At 33.5% G+C, this 22,229-nt stretch overlaps 1 protein-coding gene across 1 annotated transcript in view; it reads right to left on the reverse strand.

Moving 5' to 3' along the window:
• Positions 1-7,303: 7,303 nt before the first annotated feature.
• The window catches only part of LOC114327200 (polygalacturonase), a 58,900-nt gene continuing 43,974 nt past the window's right edge, over positions 7,304-22,229 (reverse strand). Inside the window, exon 4 of the mRNA XM_028275734.2 lies at positions 7,304-7,597. Coding sequence (XP_028131535.1) covers positions 7,347-7,597 — 251 coding nt within the window. The 3' untranslated portion in view covers positions 7,304-7,346. The remainder of the gene's footprint in view (positions 7,598-22,229) is intronic.

The raw sequence follows: 22,229 nt of genomic DNA on the forward strand, positions 1-22,229 counted from the left end.
GCAAGTAAAGCGGCGGGATCTCTTAATGACACAATCTGGAAGAACAAACACTTAAGACAAGACACAAAAGCAAGAATCTATAAAGCAGCAATTAGACCTATATTAACATACACGGCGGAGACAAGGCCTGACACATCTAAAACGAGACGACTACTAGAAACAACAGAGATGAAAATACTCCGACGAATATCAGGGAAAAGTCTGTTGGTTAGGGAGAGGAGCGAAAACATAAGATCATGCAATATAGAAGACATAAATGGATGGGTGACAAAACGGAAACAGGAGTGGAACGAACACATTAGTAGAATGGCAGAGGATAGGATAGTACGAATAGCACGAGATAAGTCACCAAATGGACGAAGAAGTATTGGCAGACCAAGAAAAAGGTGGTGCGATAACCTAAACAATTTAGGAGGATAATATTGAAGAAGAAACAGGCTTTAAAGCCTACATACAAGAAGAAAGAAGAAGAAGAAGAAGAACAACGGAACAAGTTGCTCATCCACCGTTATGTTTTTTACTGATAAATAGTATTTTTGAAAGTTTTGGTTGACTTGATTGATTCCACACATCGCGTATGGCTGCTACTTTGTCGTTCCTTCTTCGTTCAGAGCTCGTGTCCTTATACCGGCTGTCCACTTATATTTTCCCCCATTTTAACTGCCTGTAACTTCTACACGGCTCAAGATAAAAATATGCGGTTTTCACTAAAATGTTTTATTTTAGTAAAAGTTTTGTCTGAAGGGATTGAATTTTTTTATTTCGCTTTCAAATACGAAATAAAATATGGCGGATTTTTGAAAAAAACGTTGTTGACTTTTTTTTAATGGAACACCCAGTATATTTTTTTAAATTGAAAGAAAGGTCATTCACCTATCTAGCGATATAAAGTTTTTCAAAATCGGTTATCAAATCACTGAGTAATTAATTTTTAAAATGAGAGGTGCAATGTGGATATCACATACCTAAATAACATAACTAACCAAGTTACGTGATTTCCACATTGCATCTCTCATTTTAAAAATTAATTGCTCAGTCATTTGACAACCGATTTTAAAATTTTTTATATCGCTGGATAGATAAATGACCGTTTTTTTCAAGTTTTTAGGTAAGTGACAATTTTTTATATCGCTTTTAAATAAAAAATGGCGGATTTTGGAAAAAAAACGTTGTTGACTTTTTTTATTAAAACACCCAGTATATTTTTTTGTATCTTGAAAAAACGGTCATTTACCTATCCAGCGATAAAAAATTTTTTAAAATCGGTTGCCAAATGACTAAACAATTAATTTTTAAAATGAGAGATGCAATGTGGATATCTCATAACATAATATCATTTTGCTCAGTTATGTTATTTAGGTATGTGATATCCACGTTCCACCCCTCATTTAAAAAATTAATTACTCAGTGATTTGACAACCGATATTAAAAAACTTTATATCGCTGGATAGGTGAATGACCTTTCTTTCAATTTACAAGAAATATACCGAGTGTTCAATTAAAAAAAAGTCAACAACGTTTTTTTAAAAATTCAGCCATTTTTTTTTTCGTATTTGAAAGCGATATAAAAAATTCAATCCATTCAGACAAAACTTTTACTAAAATAAAATATTTCAGCGAAAACCGCATATTTCTGTCTTGAGCCGTTTAGAAGTTATAAGCAGTTAAAATGGGGGAAAATATAAGTGGACACCCGGTATAACAAATCTTAGCATATTTTTGAATCGTTTACTGGGTTTAATCGTTAATGCTGGGAGCGGGCCATCAGGTTCTAAAGTAAAAGATCCGTAAAAGCTCTTAACAAAAGTTGTAGCCACTTTAAAATTGTATATATATACACCGGTATTTTAGGCGTCAATGCCCTTCCGGTAGGGATCTATGGGGGAGTATCACCGAGCCGCAAGCCCTTATCTCTTGCCGTACTGCTCCCTCATAGGCCGATCAGATGCCCGCATATTTCAGTCTAAGCGCCAGATTCATATTTAGAATTTTATACTGACGCGTTAGCCTTTTTTGTTTTTCCGATAGCCTGGCTGGGCTTGAACTCACATATCTCACGTCGAAGTGAAGTGCGGGTCAACCGCTAGTCGCACTGAGCTATCCGCTCGACTTTCAAATCATCATTTATAATATCACCTGAGTCTGTTTTTAATTGAGGAACAGAAACTTTTGTGTTTATGGAAGTTTTAATATACTTATAAAACTCCTTTGGATTATTGCTGTCTATAATATTTTTTTCATAGTCTCTCCTAGCATTGTAAATTTTTGTTTTTAATAGATTGGCAACATTCCTATGCGTAACAAAATCATTCTCCAAACGTGATCTTTGATACTTTTGCCAAAGAGCTTTCTTTCTCTTAATCAATCTTTGAATATCCCAATTAATCCAGGGTTTAGAAGGAAATATAGTTATAAGTCTTGAGCTTGTATTCTTTTTTATTATGTTACATTGTTCATGAAAAATATTCCAGGTTTCCTGTAAATTTGGTAACCATAGAACGCAAGCCGAGTCAACCAGTGACACATCATGATTAATATCTCTATAATCAATGAAATATCTTGTTGAGTATAGTTTTTTTGGATCAGTAACAAGAATGAACTGCATTTGAAACTGAAGAATTGCATGACTGGATTTAGCAAAAGCGGGATAGTATTCTAAATTGTTTATTAAATAATTATCAGAAGTAATAATTAAATCCAAGGTGGAGGGTTGCTGCCCAGAACGGAAACGAGTTGGTTCAGTAACGATTTGTTGATGTGAATCTTGTACAAAATCAAGAAGAAATCTAGATGAATTATTTTGAGGTACAGGATGTGGCCATTTTAAATCTTTATGATTGAAGTCACCGGCAATAATTAGGTTTTTGTAAATTGAAGCTAGAAAGGATAAAAAATTAGTAAGTTGGACATAATTATTATAAGCAGTATCAGGCGGTCTGTAAACAGAAAATCGTAAAAAATAAGTATTTATTATGAAAGAGAAGACACATTGCCTCGAAGCCAGGAATATTGAACAATAAAACAGTTATTGCAAATTGAGAAAAAACAGAATCTAACTCACAAATGCATACTCCACCTTCAGTCGAAAGCCGGTCGTTGCGGAATATAGTGTAACTATAGTATTCTATCTATATGATAGAATTAGGTATATGTGGTTTGAGCCAGGATTCTGTTATTAGCATAATAGCAGACTTCTCTAAATCCATATAAGGAACAAATTCATTGAGTTTTGCCATTAAAGAATCAATATTAGTGTAAGATATAGAGCAATTAAGAAAATTTGACTGTTTCAGTTTTTTGATGGTACAATATAGGGGGTTCCTCTGATAAACTTTATAGTAATATCAGTCTCGCCTTTAGCCTTTCGATCATTTAGCTCCTTTCTCCACTGATCCAAATACTTCATTTGCTTAGGCGTTTTATCATCCCTAATAATAAATTTATCAAAACAGGCTCCCTTTAATGAGTTCTTGCGTTTAAGAATATGTTTTGCAAATGATGGATTGTTAAATGAAAGTTTAATTTATTTTGGTCTAATGGGTGAAGCTTTGCCAATTCTGAGTATTCTAACAGGAATATGTGGGGTTGAATTCACACACACTACCCCCAAAATATCGGATTCTAATTATTCATCATGCTTTTTACGTTCATCGATAGTGCCTGTACTTTCTGGAGCACCAACAATAATTAAATTTTGAGCTCGCACCATCCAATTGAGACCAATTGCTCAAAAATTGGTCTCAAAACTTGCCACACTAAACAAATCACAAAAATTTATACTATAACGCTTCAGTTTCTATTCATTATGCGATCAGGATCAGTCAAAAATGATAAAAAGTAGTTTTCATAAAAACTGGTTTTCACTTTAACTGAAAGTATGAAGATACTGATCATTTAAAAGGAAAATGTGTTCTCATGTTCATTATTTGTTCAGTATCACTGAATCAGTTAGACCGCATCAGCGACACTGAAAAGTGAGAACCCGCCAATAGCGATCCATCGTATCCATCCATCGTAATTATCATTTGTATAGTTGTATGAAAAAATATATCCCATATATTTATATAAACAGTTTTTAGAAGTCAGCGCCCTTCCGATAGGGATCTATAGAGGAGTATCACCAAGCCGCAAGTCCTTATCCCTTGCCGTGACAAGGGATAATCGCTCCAGGCCGATCAGACACCAGCTATTTCCAGACCAAGCCGTAGATTCTGTATAATTTTAAACTACGATATTAGCCTTTTTATTTTTCTAATTATCGGTCGGGGTTTCGCACTTCGCACCTTGATCCAATATCCTCTAGATTTGTCAATCGAGTACCTCACACCACTTAACTATCTGACAGACCAGATTGATCCTAATCATCTTAAATATATATTATCTTAAATACGTATCATACACATAATCAGAGTCATAGTCCAGGGCGCATCTGTTTTGAGATGGACGTTGAGAGGTGACTCAAATTTTTTTGCAGAAATTGCTTGAAAATAAATCAAATAATAATATTTGAGTTCTCCTCCCTCTCAAAAATGTCCGGAACATTGTTTAAATAATCAAAATGGCAAAAAATGAAGGAAAAATTCGATTTTATTCTTAGTTTTTTGTTTATAACTTTAAAAGTATTCATTTCCGAGAAAAGTTGTACTAACATAAAAGTTGCATAATTAAATTTTCTACAATATAGAATTGGCTAAAAATTTAAAAAATAGTCACCCTAGTTGCAAAATAGCAATAATTGCGAAAAAAACATACAAAATCAAGTATTGGCATTCTACGTTTTTAAACCATTTATGCTACACTTAGGACCTTCATATTTCACCCAGAAAAACTTTGTGATACATTAAAACAATACTGTAAATTTCATTAAGATCGGTTCAATAGATTTTGCAAAATAAATTTCGAAATCCAGCTTTCGCAAAAAAAATTCATTTTTTTAAAATGTTACAGGACCGAAAATAAAGCAGATGGCAAGTTGAAATTTTTTTTGCTTATAAAAGTGTACTGTACCTTTCTTTGCAATTTGCAAAATTAAAATCGATTAATTACCACGGCGTCAGGAAATTTTTTAAATAAACATTAATTTTTGGTGTTACGCGCAGGATAGCGGTGTTCGATTCACACAAGTTGATTTCCACCAAAATTTCTTCCAATCTTTATCAAATATATTATTTTCTTACTCTATATTTTGTTGTATTTTAATATTTTAATTCCACAAAAATCAAACCAATTTTATTATTGTTTGTGAAATATTGTTTAAACAATTGCATATATTTAAAAATAATAAACTCTTATTCTCTAAGTTAAAATATATGAGCAAAGAGAGTTTTTGCTAATTAAAGTGTTATTTCAAAGGATAGAGTATGTGTTTTTATTTTGCAATAAACAAATTTATTTATTTACATCGAAATGTAATAAAAATTAAAATGTATCAATCATTATCAAAGGTCATTGGAATGACCAATCAGAGCAAACTATCCGCTGTCCTGCGCGTAGCACCAATAATTAATGTTTATTTAAAAAAATTCCTGACGCCGTGGTGTTAATGCATTTTAATTCTGCAAAATTGCAAATGATAGGTACAGTACGTTTCTATAAGCAAAAAAAAATTCAACTTGCTATCTGCTTTATTTTCAGTCCTGTAGCATTTTGAAAAAATGAATTTTTTTTGCGAAAGCGGGATTGCGAAATTTATTTTGCAAAATCTATTGAACCGATCTTAAGGAAATTTACCGTATTATTTTACTGTATCATAAAGTTTTTCTGGGTAAAATATGAAGGTTCTAAGTGTAGCATAAATGGTTTAAAAACGTAAAATTCGAATACTTGTTTTTGTATGGTTTTTTCGCAATCATTGCTATTTTGTAATAGGGGTGACTATTTTTTAAATTCTGTAGCTAATTCTATATTGTAGGAAATTTATATATGCAACTTTTATGTCAGTACAACTTTTCTCGGAAATGAATACTTTTAAAGTTATAATCAAAAAACGAAGAAAAAAATCAAATTTTTCATTAATTTTTTGACATTTTGATTATTTAAACAATGTTCCGGACCTTTTTGAGAGGGAGGATAACTCAAATATTATTATTTGATTTATTTTCAAGCAATTTCTGCAAAAAAATTTGAGTCAACTCTCAACGTCCAAATGTACTAATATTTTTACAGATGCGCCCTGGTCTATCAGCTGGAACTGTATTGTCACTTTAAGAAACGTCACTACTACTTTATGAAGCATGAAAATTAAATAAAGAATTACTTCGAAAGAGGAAACAAACAACGTAATATTCTCAGTATACTATATTTTTCTGTTATCTGGAAATTTTTACCAAAACCAATTGTTTGGCAAAAAATTACAAGCATTCTTAACTTCTGCATTTTCTATATCAATGTCTGACCAATTCCAATTTGCACATCCGTCTGGACCACACCGTATATAAACTGCTCCGACATATTTCCCATCCACCAGCTCCGGATCGAAGATGGCAGCTGCCGCTCACTGCGGTTACAGTTCCGGTGAAACATCTCTTCACTACAGAGCACTTTGAACTCGGCAGAGTTCCGACCCACTCCGTTGCATAACTGTCGCTCTTCGGCCGCCTTCTGGCGGTCACTGGTTGAGTCCCTTTTAGTTCATTACACTAAGTGGAACTGCCTTTTTCTCCCGCTTTTTTTTAAATGTACTCTCGGCTACCCATTTTGGATGCCTTGGAGTAGAACGTCGCTATTCCTTTATGAAGAGATGAGAAATAAGGAATTACTTCTAACGAGGAAACCAACAGAAGTAAGATTCTCAGTATAATGTATTTTCTGTTATCTTGCACTACTATACCAGCAAGACCAATTATTTTGGCCAAAAATTACAAGCATTCTCAACTTCTGCATTTTCTATATCAATATCTGACCAATTCCAATTTGCATATCCGTCTGGAGCACACCGTATATAAACTGCTCCGACATATTTCCCACCCACCAGCTCCGGATAGGAGATGGCAACTATCGCTCATTGCGGTTACAGTTTCGGCGAAACACCTCTTCACTACAGAGCACCTTGAACTCGGTAGAGTTCCGACCCACTCCGTCGCATAACTGCCGCTGGCCAGCCGCCTGCTGGCGGTCACTGGTTGAGTTCCTTTTAGTTCATTACACTAAGTGGAACTGCCATTTCACCCGCTTTCTTCTTAAATGCACTCTCGGCTGCCCTTTTTGGATGCCTTGGAGTAGAACGTCGCTACTCCTTTATGAAGGATGAAAGGATAAAGGATGGGAAATAAGGAATTACTTCTAAAGAGGAAACAAACAGAAGTAAGATTCTCAGTACACTGTATTTTCTGTTATCTTGCACTACTTTACCAACAAGACCAATTATTTGGCAAAAAATTACAAGCATTCTCAACTTCTGCATTTTCTATATCAATATCTGACCAATTCCAATTTGCACATCCGTCTGGACCACACCATATATAAACTGATCTGACATATTTGTCTGTCATATTTCCTTTAACATCTGAAATATCTAGTTCAGTAATTTTCACGTTTCCACTGGGCCTACCTTCGTCATCGAGGTCTTGGCGAATATCTATACCTCTAAACAATATTCCTAGAATAAAAAGTCAATATTTATATAAATGAGAAATCTTAAAAATAATATTCAGATTGCTTATTTTTCATAGTATTAATTAAATATACAGAGTAGCGAAAAAGTATGGAAACACGGTAATTTCTCGGACACTGCTAGAACGATTTTTATAGATTTTGGTGGGTAAGTCTTTTAATGTAGACGGATTAGTAAGATAATGTAAGATTTAATAAGGGAGACCAACAAATTTGTGAAAATTATAGAGGAATAACATTACTAAGCACAACGTATAAAATATTGACTTCAATAATAAGAAAAAGATTGTCAAAAATCACGAAGAAGAGAGTGGGACAATACCAATGTGGATTCACAGACGAAGATCGACAATATACACGCGATAAAACAAATAATGGAAAAAGCAAATGAATACAAACTAGAATTAGAAATGCTATTCATCGACTTCAAACATGCATTTGATTCGATTAAGAGAAAAGAACTAATGATTGCCCTGGAAAAATTAAAAATCCCACATAAACTCATAAAATTAATAAATATGACAATTACAACTAACAAAATTAGCATAAAGACGCAAAGAGGCGAGACAGATGAATTCATTATAAATAAAGGAGTGAAACAAAGAGATGCCTTATCCACGACACTGTTTAATCTAGCTTTAGAATATGTACTACGAAATATAAAAAAAAGGGAACCTAAGAACAAGAGGTAGACAAATAATCGCCTACGCAGACGATATTGTTATTATTGCAAAGAACAGAAACATAATTAAAGAAATGCTAGAAGAAATAAAAGAGAAAAGTGAGACAATGGGACTCAGATTAAATGAAGAAAAGACAAAAATATTAAGACTAGGGAAAACATCAATAAAAGGAAAAACCAAAATAGGAAATTCAGAGTTTGAAGATGTAGAAAATTTCAAATACCTGGGAGTGACAATAAGCAAAACGGGTGAAAGAATACCAGAAATAAAAGAAAAAATATTGGCAGCGAATAAAGCATATTTTGCAAATAAAACACGACTTAAAAACAAAATACTGACTATTAAAACCAAGATGAGAATGTATAACACCATAATTAGACCAATAATATTATACGCAGCAGAAACAATGACGATGACTAAAAAAGATGAAGAAAACTTAAGAATAGTGGAGAGAAAAATCATGAGAACCATACTGGGACCAATCAGAACAGAGGAAAATGAATATAGAAGCCGAACAAATGCAGAGATTAGGAAAGTACTGAAAGAAGATATCGTGACCAAAATAAAGCAATGCTGAGTTAGATGGTTAGGTCACATCTGGCGCGCAGGAGATGAAGCAGTGACATATGCTCTGATACAATGGAATCCAGGAGGAAGAAAGTAAAGAGGAAGACCAAGATCAAAATGGTTGCAAGAAGTTGAAGAAGACTTAAAAAACGCAGGAGTCAGAGAATGGCGGAGAAAAACTAGAGAGAGAGGAAAACATGGAGAGAAATCGTTAAGAAGATAACATAAGCAAAAGTATGCGAAAAAAGCAGGAGAAAACAAATTATGTGTACATAAGAAAAGAAATTTAAAGCACTAATAGAAATGCAATATCTGAGGGAAAGAATCCCGTAGTTTGTATACGTGGTTTTTTATCAATATTCTTGACTTTTTTAGTCTGGATTTGTTCTTGAGTTGCTCTCCATTTCTATTGATGGGTTCTTATCAGCCATTTCCGAACCCAGTTTTTCGTAGCATCTTTAATGATGCCACAGAAGAGTACTGGGCTTTAAAAAGTTTCTCTCGAGCCTTTTTTTGCCAACATATCTGCTCGATCATTTTCATGCATCTCTTTATGACCCGACACCCATAGTAACGACACTGTATTGTCTTTTGCTAGCTTGTTGTGAACCAAGAGCTAGCAACGTCGGAAAAACAAGTAATTTAAGACAACTGGTTCTTTAATATATTATTCCCTATGCTTCCTCGAACACCGTACCGGCCAGCTGGCTACTGATACAGGTTACGTTCGTTAATGCGCAGCACACCTATACAGGTAAATATATCGAATTTAAAATTATTTTAAGACGAAAAATTGTTTTGTCATTACTTTTTAAACAATATTAGAAATATGAATTATAATTGTCAGACATTTCTGTGACTTAAAAATAATGACAAACAAATGTTTCGTCTTAAATAAATTTTAAATTCAATATACAGGGTAACTGATTAGTGTGATAAAGCTCAGTAAATCCGCTATAAGTAATAGATAGCAATGAAAGTTAATAGCAAAAATTGTAGCCAACTTTGAGCTTCACTAGTTAGAATGTTACAGGATGTTCGATAACATAGTGGCAGACAAAACTTTTTTTTAAATGGAACACCCTATATTTTATTTTATATTCGAATTCCCTTAACTTCCCCATCACAAAAATATAAAGGTTTGTTATGTTATATAGGGCTTTTACAAAGTTATAACCAATTTTCTATGAAAATCGTAACAAGTTCAGCTCCCTGTATAAATAAAAATAAGCACAACAGCTGCAGCAATGGTTTATTGGTGCCATATTTTGTGTTGATTGCGAAAATCTTTAAGAATTGCTGATATTTCTAATTTTCTTTATATCGAATACAGGGTGAGTCAAAACGCAAGTACATTCTTTTCTCAGAAATTTTAAATGGAACACGCTATATTTTATATCACTATCGAAAATTACCAGTACTTTAATTTTTATATAAGGTTCTCTATGTCTTTTGTTAGTTTTCGAGATATCTTCTTTTTTCAGAGCAAGTTATTAATTAGGTCTCTACCATTTTTATAAATTTTGACAATAAAAAAAAAATATGGCACCAATAAACCATATGCTGTTGTGTTTATTACCAGAGAATGGCAGTTCTCGTCAGTGGCGCACAATACCTACCCCTACATGCGACACTAATATATACACGAAATTTTCGATTTTCTAAATCTGACTGAATTGAAAATCGGACCAAATTCCATCTTAAAGTTTAGGAAAAGACTCGCCCATCCATATGTCAAATCTCCATTTTGGTCCAAGGGTGTGGAGTTTACGGCCCTTCCCATTTAGGGTCTGTTTTTCGTTCTCGTCCCCAAAGCTCCCAAAAATTTCAATAATTTAAGTTCGGCCTTTACTGTTTCTGATAGCACTGATCAGTGCTTCCAGCGCATGTCTAATTTTGAAAATCGGTTATACCATTCAAAAGTTACCAAGCTCAGAAGTATGACTCAATTTTTATTTAAAAAAGGGAAAATGTTTGTAGATATGTTTGTATTATTATGTATCACTTTATCAATCAAAGATAGAGTAAAAATTTTAATTTTTTAATTATAACGCGGCACATGAATTTGATACACCCTGTATATTGATTTGTAACTATTTAGTAAAAGGTAGCTTTTACGCAGTGGGTCTATCCTTAATGAGTTTTTCCCTAAAGACTTAAAGACATTTGTAAATAAAGTGAAGTGAAAATACAATTTATTTCGGATTATAATTTAAAAAGATTGTTTGTTACGGGAAAGGTAAGGTCCACAGGTAGCTGTAATTATTAGTTTTGAGGAAAATAAAGGTAAAGATATTTGGAATTTTAAGTCTGTTTGTTTAAGCACAAGAATATTGGTATAATTTCCGTAAAGTGATTAGGATGAGTAGAAGTATTGTTTGAAAGAATGCCTGGGTTTTTCGAATGAAAAAGAGGAAGGTGGAAAGAGAAATATTTCTGATTGGCTTGGAAATTTGGAATGGGGAAAGAGAGGTTGGAATGTTGAGACAGTTTGGAAAAGAAAGATTATTGTGTGGCCGGCATCCGAGAAGGGCAGTCGAATAGTTTTCGCGGATAGTTCAGAAGCAAGTACTAGTGGTTGTCTGTTAGTGGAGAGTAGCTGAAAAGTGGAACGAGAGACAAATCAAATCAAGCAGAAATATCTCTTTGATTCTGTAAAGTCCAAGAGAGTAAGTTACAAGAATTATCGTAATTAAAATTATCTGTGACACCAAGTAAAAAAGATACTTGAGTCTCAGGAGATTATTATTGAGAGAAAGAGAGGAGAGAGTTTTGGAGTTTATTGAAAGAGTACTGGTCAAAAGCGGCCTGGCTTGTGTTTTGGAGAAATAGTTGCTGGTATACTGCTGGATTGATGCTGAGAACGGAGAGGGCTTTGATTGGTAGCCTAAGATAATCAACAAGGAAGAGCTGTTTGGGTCAAGAGGAGACATCATTGTGTGTGAATCAAAAAGGTCAGTCAATAACTTATGTGATAGATATTCTTTATAATCAGAAGTTAAAAATTTTGCGTAAAAGCATATGAATTAAGATAACAACATTTCAAAAATTTAATAGGAAGTATAAGTAGTTTTGCAAATACCTAAATTTGTTTGTTTAGCTTATTTTATTAATGGTATCAGGAACAAAGCGATAAATATTTGTTTGAATTAGATTAATTATATGGTAAAAGTTTCATTTGGACAATTATGCCCACAGGATTTAATTGATAGATTTTCAGAGCATTACTTTTGATAATAAAGGTATTTGTATGTGCTTATTTATGATTTTTCTATTTATTTCCTTTTCCCATTTTATCCCGATAAGGATCCACTAAGAGATACTGAAGCCACGAGAAAGGATAAGTATAACCTAAGATAATTTAGTTATTTTTTTATAACAAAAAGGCACACTTAGATTTTTTCTTAATTTATTTTGTATGATTTTCGTCAATTCAATAATTAATTAAATAAATACTAATTAAAATAAAAGTAATAGAAAACAGATCACAACAGTATGTATGTGGAAAAGTTACACCGATCTGAATTTTTTTTTCTGTGTTTTAAGAGGTGGTCAGGGTCGATTCAGAACCGGTGTTGTTTGTGACTTTTGGCCACCCGTAAGCCAGCTATAGGGCTTGGTAGATGAAAAATTGCATATTTTTTGGGCGTATATATCTTAGGTTCAAAGAAAGACACGAAAACGGCAAATATACAAAATCAATAGTGTTAAGTTAAGCTTTCAAATGGTGCCTAAGGGGTTAGGATTAGACATACACACGGCTCAGTATAGTTGAAAAACTGAAAAACTAAACTTTAAAAATTTTGGTTTTTTGACAATTACTCAAAATTTCAACCTACGAATTACGCCAATAACTGAGCGTTTGTAGGAGGACTCTAGCCGCGTCTAACGGTGTTTACTTCATATCTGGAAAAATTCGAGTTTTTAAGGTATAGGGTTCTTTAATATGATCAAATCTATTTCTTATGGGGAAAACGGTTTTTTAAGTTCAATAATTCGTTTAATACCTTCAGTTATCAAACTTGACCTTAGATGCATCAGATACTACTTGTCAATACGTTTCAAACTCATGTTTGATGATCCAAATCGGTTAAGCCGTTCAGAAGTAATCGAGCTCCAAAAGTATAATCCATTTAACCATCGGCGAAGTGGTTTATGTGGTTGTAGTGGTTACGACGCTAAAATTGATCGTGCAATCCGAGTTCATTTGCGGGCCATAATTATTAGGATGGCTGGGATATAAACTCGGATTGTCTTATCACAATTTTGGTGTAATAACTACTAGCTAATTTGGGAGAGAATGCGACAAAGGCGACCATTTATAACGCTTAACATTAAGAAACATTACATTCTACTTCATACATAATTTATAAAAAACTTCATACATTTAATTTATAAAAAACTTTGAAAAACTTCTGATACAAAAATAAAAAACCGCTAAACGCCGTAAAAATGAGTGGCGCATACAATATTCCAGTTACAAAAGAGCTGATATGAGTATTACGTGGCGCGAAAATGTATTTTCATTTCGATGTAAAATAAAATTCTAGTTTCATTTTGAAAGATTTCTTCCATAATATTTGCTAAATTTGAAGTAAAACGCGCAACAAAAGAGCCTCAAAATGCAAACTATATCAAAGTTACCCTTTTGTGGCGCGTTTAACTTCAAATTTAGCAAATATTATGGAAAAAATCTTTTAAATTAAATTAGAGTTTTATTTTTCATCAAAATTATAGTATATTACTTTATGAGGCGGAGAAGCATGACTTTTCTTGACGCGCCCGATATCACGCGCCGAACGAAGTGAGGCGCGTAATAGAGGGCAAGTCAAGAAAAGTCGCTTCTTTGCCGAATAAAGTATACTATTTTTTCTTCAAACGTAGCAATTTTCAACCATAAATAGTACAATTCATACGCTATTTTTACTCGAAATTAACTGTGACAACTATCAAAGTCGTCTAGATGTTAGAAATTAAAATAATTAAGTCGTCGGTGGGATTTGCGTCTCCCTGGTTACAGTTGTTTGACAGTTGTTTGCAATTATTAAAGACAGCTTATTGTTGTTGCAACCGCAAGCGCAAATTTAGTGCGAAAATGGAAAACCTAAACGAAATTGAGTCCGCGGCTAATGATGCAGTAGCACGTTTGGGGCCCTCCAAGTCCGGAATAAAGTATCGGTTAGCGTACAAGCACTTCCAAGAGTGGTGCGATACAAGAGGAGTACGGCAAGTTACCGAAGACGTTTTACTGGTATATTTTAATATAATGGAAAATGAAAATAAATGTAAATCTTCTACAATGTGGTCACGATACTCCATGATAAAATCCGAGTTAGTTATTAGAAAAAATGTGGATATAAGCAAATTTTTAAAGTTATGTGCCTTTCTGAAAAAGACAAGCGAAGGATATACTGCAAAGAAGTCTAAAGTTTTCACTAAAGACGAGTTTGATAAATTTTTGTTTGAAGCGCCAGATAAGTTGTATTTAGGATTAAAGGTAAAAAAAATTATATTGCAAAGCATGTAGTATACTCTACTAAATTATAAAAATATTTCAGATTGTTTTGTTAATTGGGGTTACCGGCGACTGTCGATGCGACGAAATGGTAAAAATGACGACTGTGGACATTGAGGATAAATAAAATGTAATAATTATCAAAATCCCAGACAGTAAACCACGACAAATTAGATCTTTTACGATAATTGGTCAAAACTACATTAAACTGTATAAAAAGTATGCATCACTGCGGCCTGAAAATTTCACAGAAAACCGATTTTTTATCAAGTACCAAAATGGAAAGTGTTACCGAAGCGTCATGGGAATACATTCGATCAGCGCAGTAGCCCAAAAAGTAGCTAGTTATTTAAATTTAAACGATGCAAGCGCATACGCGGGTCACTCTTTACGACGAACTTCAGCAACACTTTTAATTGATGGAGGCGGAAATCTCGAATGCCTCAAACGACATGGGGGCTGGAAATCAAGCACGGTTGCCGAAGGATATATAGAGGATTCAATAAGAAATAAGAACGATAATGCTCAAAAAACTTTAAACCCTCATGATTCGCCAACATCGGGAATGATTGCTGAAAGTTGTGCTCGACCATCAGTATCATCAAAAATTACCAATGCGTATCAAGAGTCGGGAACATTTTTGCACGGTTTCAATTTTGAAAATGCCTCATTAACTAATTGTACTTTTAATATTACTAAAAATAAAAATGATGTTTAATTGTTGTTAATGACATTTGTATTGTTGCTTTGTGACATGTTTCATATTGTTGCCATGAAAACATTTTTCCCTCCGCCGTAAAGAAATGGAAAAAAAAACTGCTGCCGGCGGAGACATCAAACTTTGACAGGATCAAGTTAGATACAGTAGGAAAAATGAAAGAATACCCATGAACGAACATATAAAACACGCTATATTTTCCTGTCACCATGTCGCACAAAAAATTCGCCAGCGCAAGTACATGTAATAATTATTGTTACATGTACTTGCACTGGACAATTTTCTTTGTGACACGGTGACAGGAAAATACAGCGTGTTTTATATGTTCGTTCATGGGTATTCTTTCATTTTTCCGACTGTAAGTAATGTCATCATTATTTGACGTTTGAAGAAAAAATACATTTTCGCGCCACGTAATACTCATATCAGCTCTTTTGTAGCTGGAATATTGTATGCGCCACTCATTTTTACGGCGTTTAGCGGTTTTTTATTCTTGTTTTTATGTATACAGAGAGCTGAACTTATTACGATTTTTATAGAACATTGGTTGTAAGTTTGTAAATACCCTGTATAACATATCAAACCTTTTTATTTTTGTGATGGGGAAGTTAAGAAGGTTTGGAATATAAAATAAAATATAGGGTGTTCCATTTAAAAAAAACAAAAGTTTGGTCTGCCACTATGTTATCGAACACCCTGTAACATTCTAACTAATTTTGTAATGTGAAGCTCAGAGTTCGCTAAAATTTTTGTTATTAACTTTTATTGCTATCTATTACTATAGCGGATCTACTAAGCTTTATCACACTAATCAATCACCCTAATGTTGTATTTACCTGTACAGGTGTGCTGCGCAGTAATGAACGGAACCTGTATCAGCAGCCAGATGGCCGGTACGCTGTCCGAGGAAGCGTAGGGAACAATATTCTTAAAATACTTTCTCGAAAACGTTGCTAGCTCTTAGACTAGTGGGGAGATGTTTGCAATTTCTCACCAGTTTTGATTTCATGAGTGGGTTCTTTACTGCCAGAATAGCCGCTTTGCTATTTGTATAAATGTTAATTCGCTTAGCACTAGAATCTCCACCTATGATTTCATTATGCAACTTCAGCCTGGAACACAGTTGTATATTGACCTAGGCTGTAAGATTTATTATAGTTACATATGTGCCCAAGCCCAAAGACTCCTGATCTAGTACCATGGGCAGTTTTAGACCCATCAGTGAACCATTTTTAAGTCGCCATTAATATTTGTGACTTTTTGTTCTCTATACCAGGGGTTCCCAACCTTGTAGCAACTGTGTACCACCTAAAATATTTTGAAGATTTTGGCGTACTACCAAACACAGGGGGGGGGGGGGGGCATGAAGAGAAAGTACTAAATTATTTCTAATTCTAATTCTTCTCAGTGTATGATTCAGGAGGAGCAATTTTCTTTATTTTTGCTGCTAGACCTGTCAATTTACCTGACATATGAGTTCATCTGTAGTGTAGTGGTTTGCAGAACAAAAACTCTTCTATAACTTCTTTATAAAATTTAAATCGTAAAAATGCGAGTAGCTGTGCTATTTTTATTATACCGGTACTTTCGTCTACTTGAAGTGCAAAATATGTGCATTCTTGAAGTTTTAAAGAAAGTTGTTCTTCAATATTGGAAGACATATCAGTATTTCGCCTTTTCACTATGTTGTTTGACAATGGTATTTTTTAAGTTTCATTAACTGCCGTTTGCTCTTAACATGGTTTGGTCCATTTCTACAGCGGCCGGTAGTAAAATGATCTTACCTATTGTGTGAGGCTTTCCATCCTTTGCAATTCTACATCTAACAAGTAGGACGCCTTTATTAAATTAGTATCAGATTTAGAAAGCTAGTCATGCAAAAAAGATAACAGCTAGATTCTCTTTTAAAAAAATTCGATCAGTTTATTCGATCTTCATGCTTTGGTTAAAAAAAAGCAGCCAACCCATTGATGAATAGGATTGTCACTATTTTCTGTGCCACACTTCACTATAAAACCACACTGTAAGTAGCTTTTGTGGTATTTCGAATTGGCCTGCGGTTTAAGTTTTTTAATTCTATCCTTTGAAGTCCCAAGATTCACCAAAAACTGCTTCATCTATTAATATGGAAGCACAACAACTGCACTGGCACTTTCGCGGACAGAGGTCCAGCGTAATCGCTTGATTCACACACGTGACGCGTACCACCTGAAATCTTCCCGCGTAGCACCAGTGGTACGCGTACCCCCGGTTGGGAAGCCCTGCTCTAGACTCTAGACTAGACGGTGTTAATTTTCTCAGTAAAGATAGGTTCTGGTGTCATTTTACCTGTGTTCATTATAAAGATGGATTCCTCAATTATAGTCCTAGAAGTGTTTGTGTGGCTATTCAATATATAACTCGGCCTTCAAGTATTGTTCGCTCCGAGTCTCAGGATTGTCATAAAGGCTAACACCAAAATATTTAATTCCAGAGAAGGGTGACCTGTAATAGCCTCTAATGAAGCCGTTCCTGTACAATACAAGACTCGTGTTATATTTAGAAGCTCTTGTATTTGTAGGATTGTGAAAAGGGTCACAGACAAGGTCAAGATACTGAATTATTAGTAACAGATTACCTTTGGTTTCAATCTTCAGATTTTACCTACAACTCGTTTGACGTTCTAGAAGAGTCGCTTAGCCCAATGGGTGATATTGTTAATACATTGTGCCAATTGCAGGGCCCCCGTAACTGGGCGTGCAACGCGTGCGACGCACGCGGTCGCAGCCCCAAAAGGGCGCCAAACCGAAGGTTTGGCAAATAAGTAATATTTATTTTACCGAGACATTCATTTTTTATACAATTTTAATTTTACATTTTTAACGAACATCTGAAGAAATTTCAAAAATAAAAAAAATATTGTGTTATTAGCGAAAAAATAATTAAAATCTTATTTTATATTTCGTGTTAATAATTTACTACTATTATTTTATTTTTTTTTTAAACAGTAATATCGGAATACCTATTTTGCAGTACTTATTCGTAAATCGTAAAAATTTGTTTACAGGTCAAAACTTGTTGGGTTGTAATATTCTGTCCAGATTTGAAACTTTCGTGGATTTTTGAAATTAAAATAATTTCATAAAAATTTGGGATTGGGATTTTTTTGAGACGAGGATTTCAAATTTTTGAAATATAAATTTTGACAGTGGATAGGTTGGATATTGAGTTAAATAGATTTTTTAAATATTTTTTAATAGAAACACCCAATTTGATAAATAATACATGTTATAACAAGGCGTAGACAGCAATATAAAGATAATATAATATAATATATTATCTTTATATTGCTGTCTATGCCTTGTTATAACATGTATTATTTGTCAAATTGGGTGTTTCTATTAAAAAATATTTAAAAAATCTATTTAACCCAAAATCCAACCTATCCACCTTCAAAATTTATTTTTCAAAATTTGAAATCCCCTCTCAAAAAAATTCCAATCGCAAATTTTTATGAAATTATTTTAATTTCAAAAATCCACGAAAGTTTCAAATCTAATCAAAGGTACATATTATGTACCCTTATATTTATTTCTAAACTACCGTTTTTGAAATTCTGGGAGCGAGTAGACATAGAGAAAGTTCTTTACTATTAAATATCCAATCATTTAGATTTATTTATAGAGATCATAATGATTATTTGGTATCATGTTTATTCCAGATTAATATTATAAGCAAAATGATACAAAGCGTAACAAAAATTGACATTCAAGTATGTCAAAACTATTTAAAAAAACTAGTTGATCATTTTAAAAATTACAGTCTCCCTTCTGTGGTTCTCGGCGCTACGGTATAAGGTGCCCACCTGCAAAACTAGCATAGGCCCCCTTAGATTTTAAAAGTTAGTGTGTATTTTGTGTAACACCAGCAGCAAAAAGCTCATTTTGGCGCCCACCAAATAGGGGCGCCCGCCTGCAGTGCACCACTTGCAGGCCCGTTATCGCCGGACCTATGTGGCACAATGGTAAGAGAGCTGACCTTTGGATCCAAGGGTTGTGAGTTGTAAATCCCAGCTGAGTATAAAATTTTTCTTTATTCAAAATCAGTTAATAGAAATAATTTCTATCCCTGTGGGAACGGTGAAGCGAGTGCAGACGTTCGGATACAATTAGTGTCTCTTTGTAATGACAATGAAATATACTTTACTATATAACAAGACATTTACTCAACACACACATTACACATGACACTATAATATGAATGTGAAATCAATTGTACGATGCCAATGGCCAAAAAAATTACGGAGATGAAAATATTGTTGAAGGAATAATTGCCCAAGCGGGAAAATTGGCTGCTGATGAACAAGGTTTTCCTTCGTTAAATATCGTGAGACGAAAATATAAACCAAAATTTTTAGATTATGAACAGAGAAAAAAGACATTTCAAGATCCAAAAACCGCGGTTAAAATATTAGATTTCTTAGAATAATTCGTCAAATTCATTAAATAGTAGATTTGATACGTTGTCTTATTATGATAGTGTTTTTGGGTTTTTCAGTTATAGTTTTACATTAAGTGATCGTGATATTTTAAAACATTGTCTTGCTCTTCAACAAATGATAACTGATCCAGTAAAGACGGAGGCAAAAGTAAAGATTGGTGCAACTGATTTATTTAGCGAGATAAAAGCTTTAAAATTGGGTACTTTAATTACCTAACTCATCAGATCCACTTGATATCCTTCAATATATATTTGAAAATAATCTAACTTCATCTTTACCAAATATCGCTGTTTTCATGAAGAATCACCCTCACTTTACCGGTGTCTGTTGCTTTTGGTGAGAGATCATTTTCAAAATTAAAGTCATTTAAAAATTGTTTAAGCTGTACTATGATACAGGAAAGATTATCTGGTTTGGTAATATTAACAATCGAGCAAGAGCTCGTCAATAAAATTGACTTTAAAGATATAAAAGAATGCCGTCAAATTTAGAAACACACCCACTTAATTCAATTTAGATTTAAGATATCGATTTCTAGATTTAAGGGCGTTGGCGCAAAATTTCGCGCCAAGGTGTTTTAAATGCCTTAATTTTTTTCGAATCCTGAGAAAACTAATGTGTAAGAATTTTTGAAAAATTTAAACGCAGAATGAAAGATTGCATTATTACCGAGGGTCGAAAGTCCCTGAAAACTTCTATAATATTTATTTTAATAAATTACAGGAGTGAAAAGAAAAAGAAAAAATTTAGTGTAATTTTTAATTTGAAATATCTCATTCAAAAGAACTTTTTGGTCATTCTAAGGGACTTTTGGCCCTCGGTAATAATGTAATCTTTCATTATGCGTTAAAATTTTTCAAAAATACTTATTAATTTTCTCAGGATTCGAAAAAAAATTAATGCATTTAAAACACATTGGCCCGAAATTTTACGCCTACGCCCGTAACTAATATACATATTAACGTTTTATTTTTTTTGCCATTATCAGTAAATTAATTACAAGAAAAATCAAATTTGAGATCTTGCAATTTCTGTTGTTTTATTACGAGTAAAAAATAAAAAATTATAGATTTATTTCATAATTGGATAGAGGTAGATTTAACAGGCGCCAAAATATATCCAGCATGCGGGCGCCGCTCAGCCTTGCGGGGGCCCTGGCCAATTGAGTTTGAAATCCAGGATTACCACTAGATACTTGACCTCATTTTTGTTCTTTCCATTACCTAGCCAAATAATTTAAGCTCTCTCAGTCCAGTAAGCTTTCTATTATTAGTAAAGGCTACCAATTTAATTTTGGAAGGGTTCACGGAGAGGTTCTCTTTCAGATACCATTTCTCTATAGTCTATGTAATGAAGGGTATCTCGCATGTGATCCGCAATAATTCTGGGAAGTATTTCCCGTCACTATTACAATATCGTCTGCGAAACCCTGGCTCCAGATTTCTTGGGCGCTTAGCCGATGAATCAGGTCATCAACAACTATGTTCCATAAAAAAAATAAAAGAATAAAAAATGCATAGATTTAAGATAACGAAATTGGCTACTTTTATTAATGTCTTATATAATGGTGATGGATTTTCTGTAAATGATAATATAATAATGACAGATACAGTACAAGACCCAAGTAACGACTTGAATTTATAAGTACATATTTACATTTTACAACGGTGTGAGAAGATTTTAAAGTAGAATTTTTGACGTCGGTATTGCCATATTTAAAGAAAAAATTTAAGAAAACAGGAAGAACACATGCGGGACACGTATGTATAATCAATATAAAAAATCTTAAATACCTTTCATTGTGCTGGTTGTGAAAGAATGACAACGGTGAAAACAGACAAGATAGTATTTCGGAATCGGTTTTAGGACAAAACATTGCACAAATACATAACCGTTATTTTTTATTGATCGCTCCCTTTTGTTATAGAGCTAATTGAAAATATCTTCTATTAAAACTATTATTTGTTATAATATAGCGAGGAACAAAAATGGTGAGATATATAAAAATACTGAACATAAGAAAAATGAAAAGGAAATCATAAAAATGGCTACATGGAACGTGCGAGGTATTAACGGTAAGGAAGAGGAAATAATTGAAGAGATGAAACTATAAAATATAGACTACTTGGGAGTAACTGAAATAAAAAAGAAAGGTAGAGGAATAGTAGATCTAAATGAGGATTACCGCTTATATTGGTCAGGAGTTGACTTAAAATAATGGGGCGCGGGAGGTGTAGGCCTAATAGTAACAACAGAAAAGACAAATAACATAATAGGTGAAAGATATATAAACGAAAGATTATTGGTAGTGGAAGTAAAACTAGAAAATATAAATATAACCAGGATAATCGTAGCATATGGGCCAAATGATAATGCCAAAAAGAGGAAAAAGATTAATTCTTTGAAATATTACAAGCAGAGATGGATAACGAAGGAGAAAACATTATATTAATGGGAGACCTAAATGGTAGAGTGGGAAGAGACAATAAAGGGATTGAACGATACTTGGGGCAACATGGAGAAGAAATGAAAAATGATAACGGAAACAGAATCATAGACCTATGTATAGCAAATGATATGGTTATAACGAATTCAAAATTTATTAACAAAGACATACACAAATATACTAGAGAAATCTCATCGAGAAAAGAAAAA

The sequence above is a fragment of the Diabrotica virgifera genome, chromosome 9 (genome assembly GCF_917563875.1).
Source record: "Diabrotica virgifera virgifera chromosome 9, PGI_DIABVI_V3a".
Classification (NCBI taxonomy): domain Eukaryota; kingdom Metazoa; phylum Arthropoda; class Insecta; order Coleoptera; family Chrysomelidae; genus Diabrotica; species Diabrotica virgifera.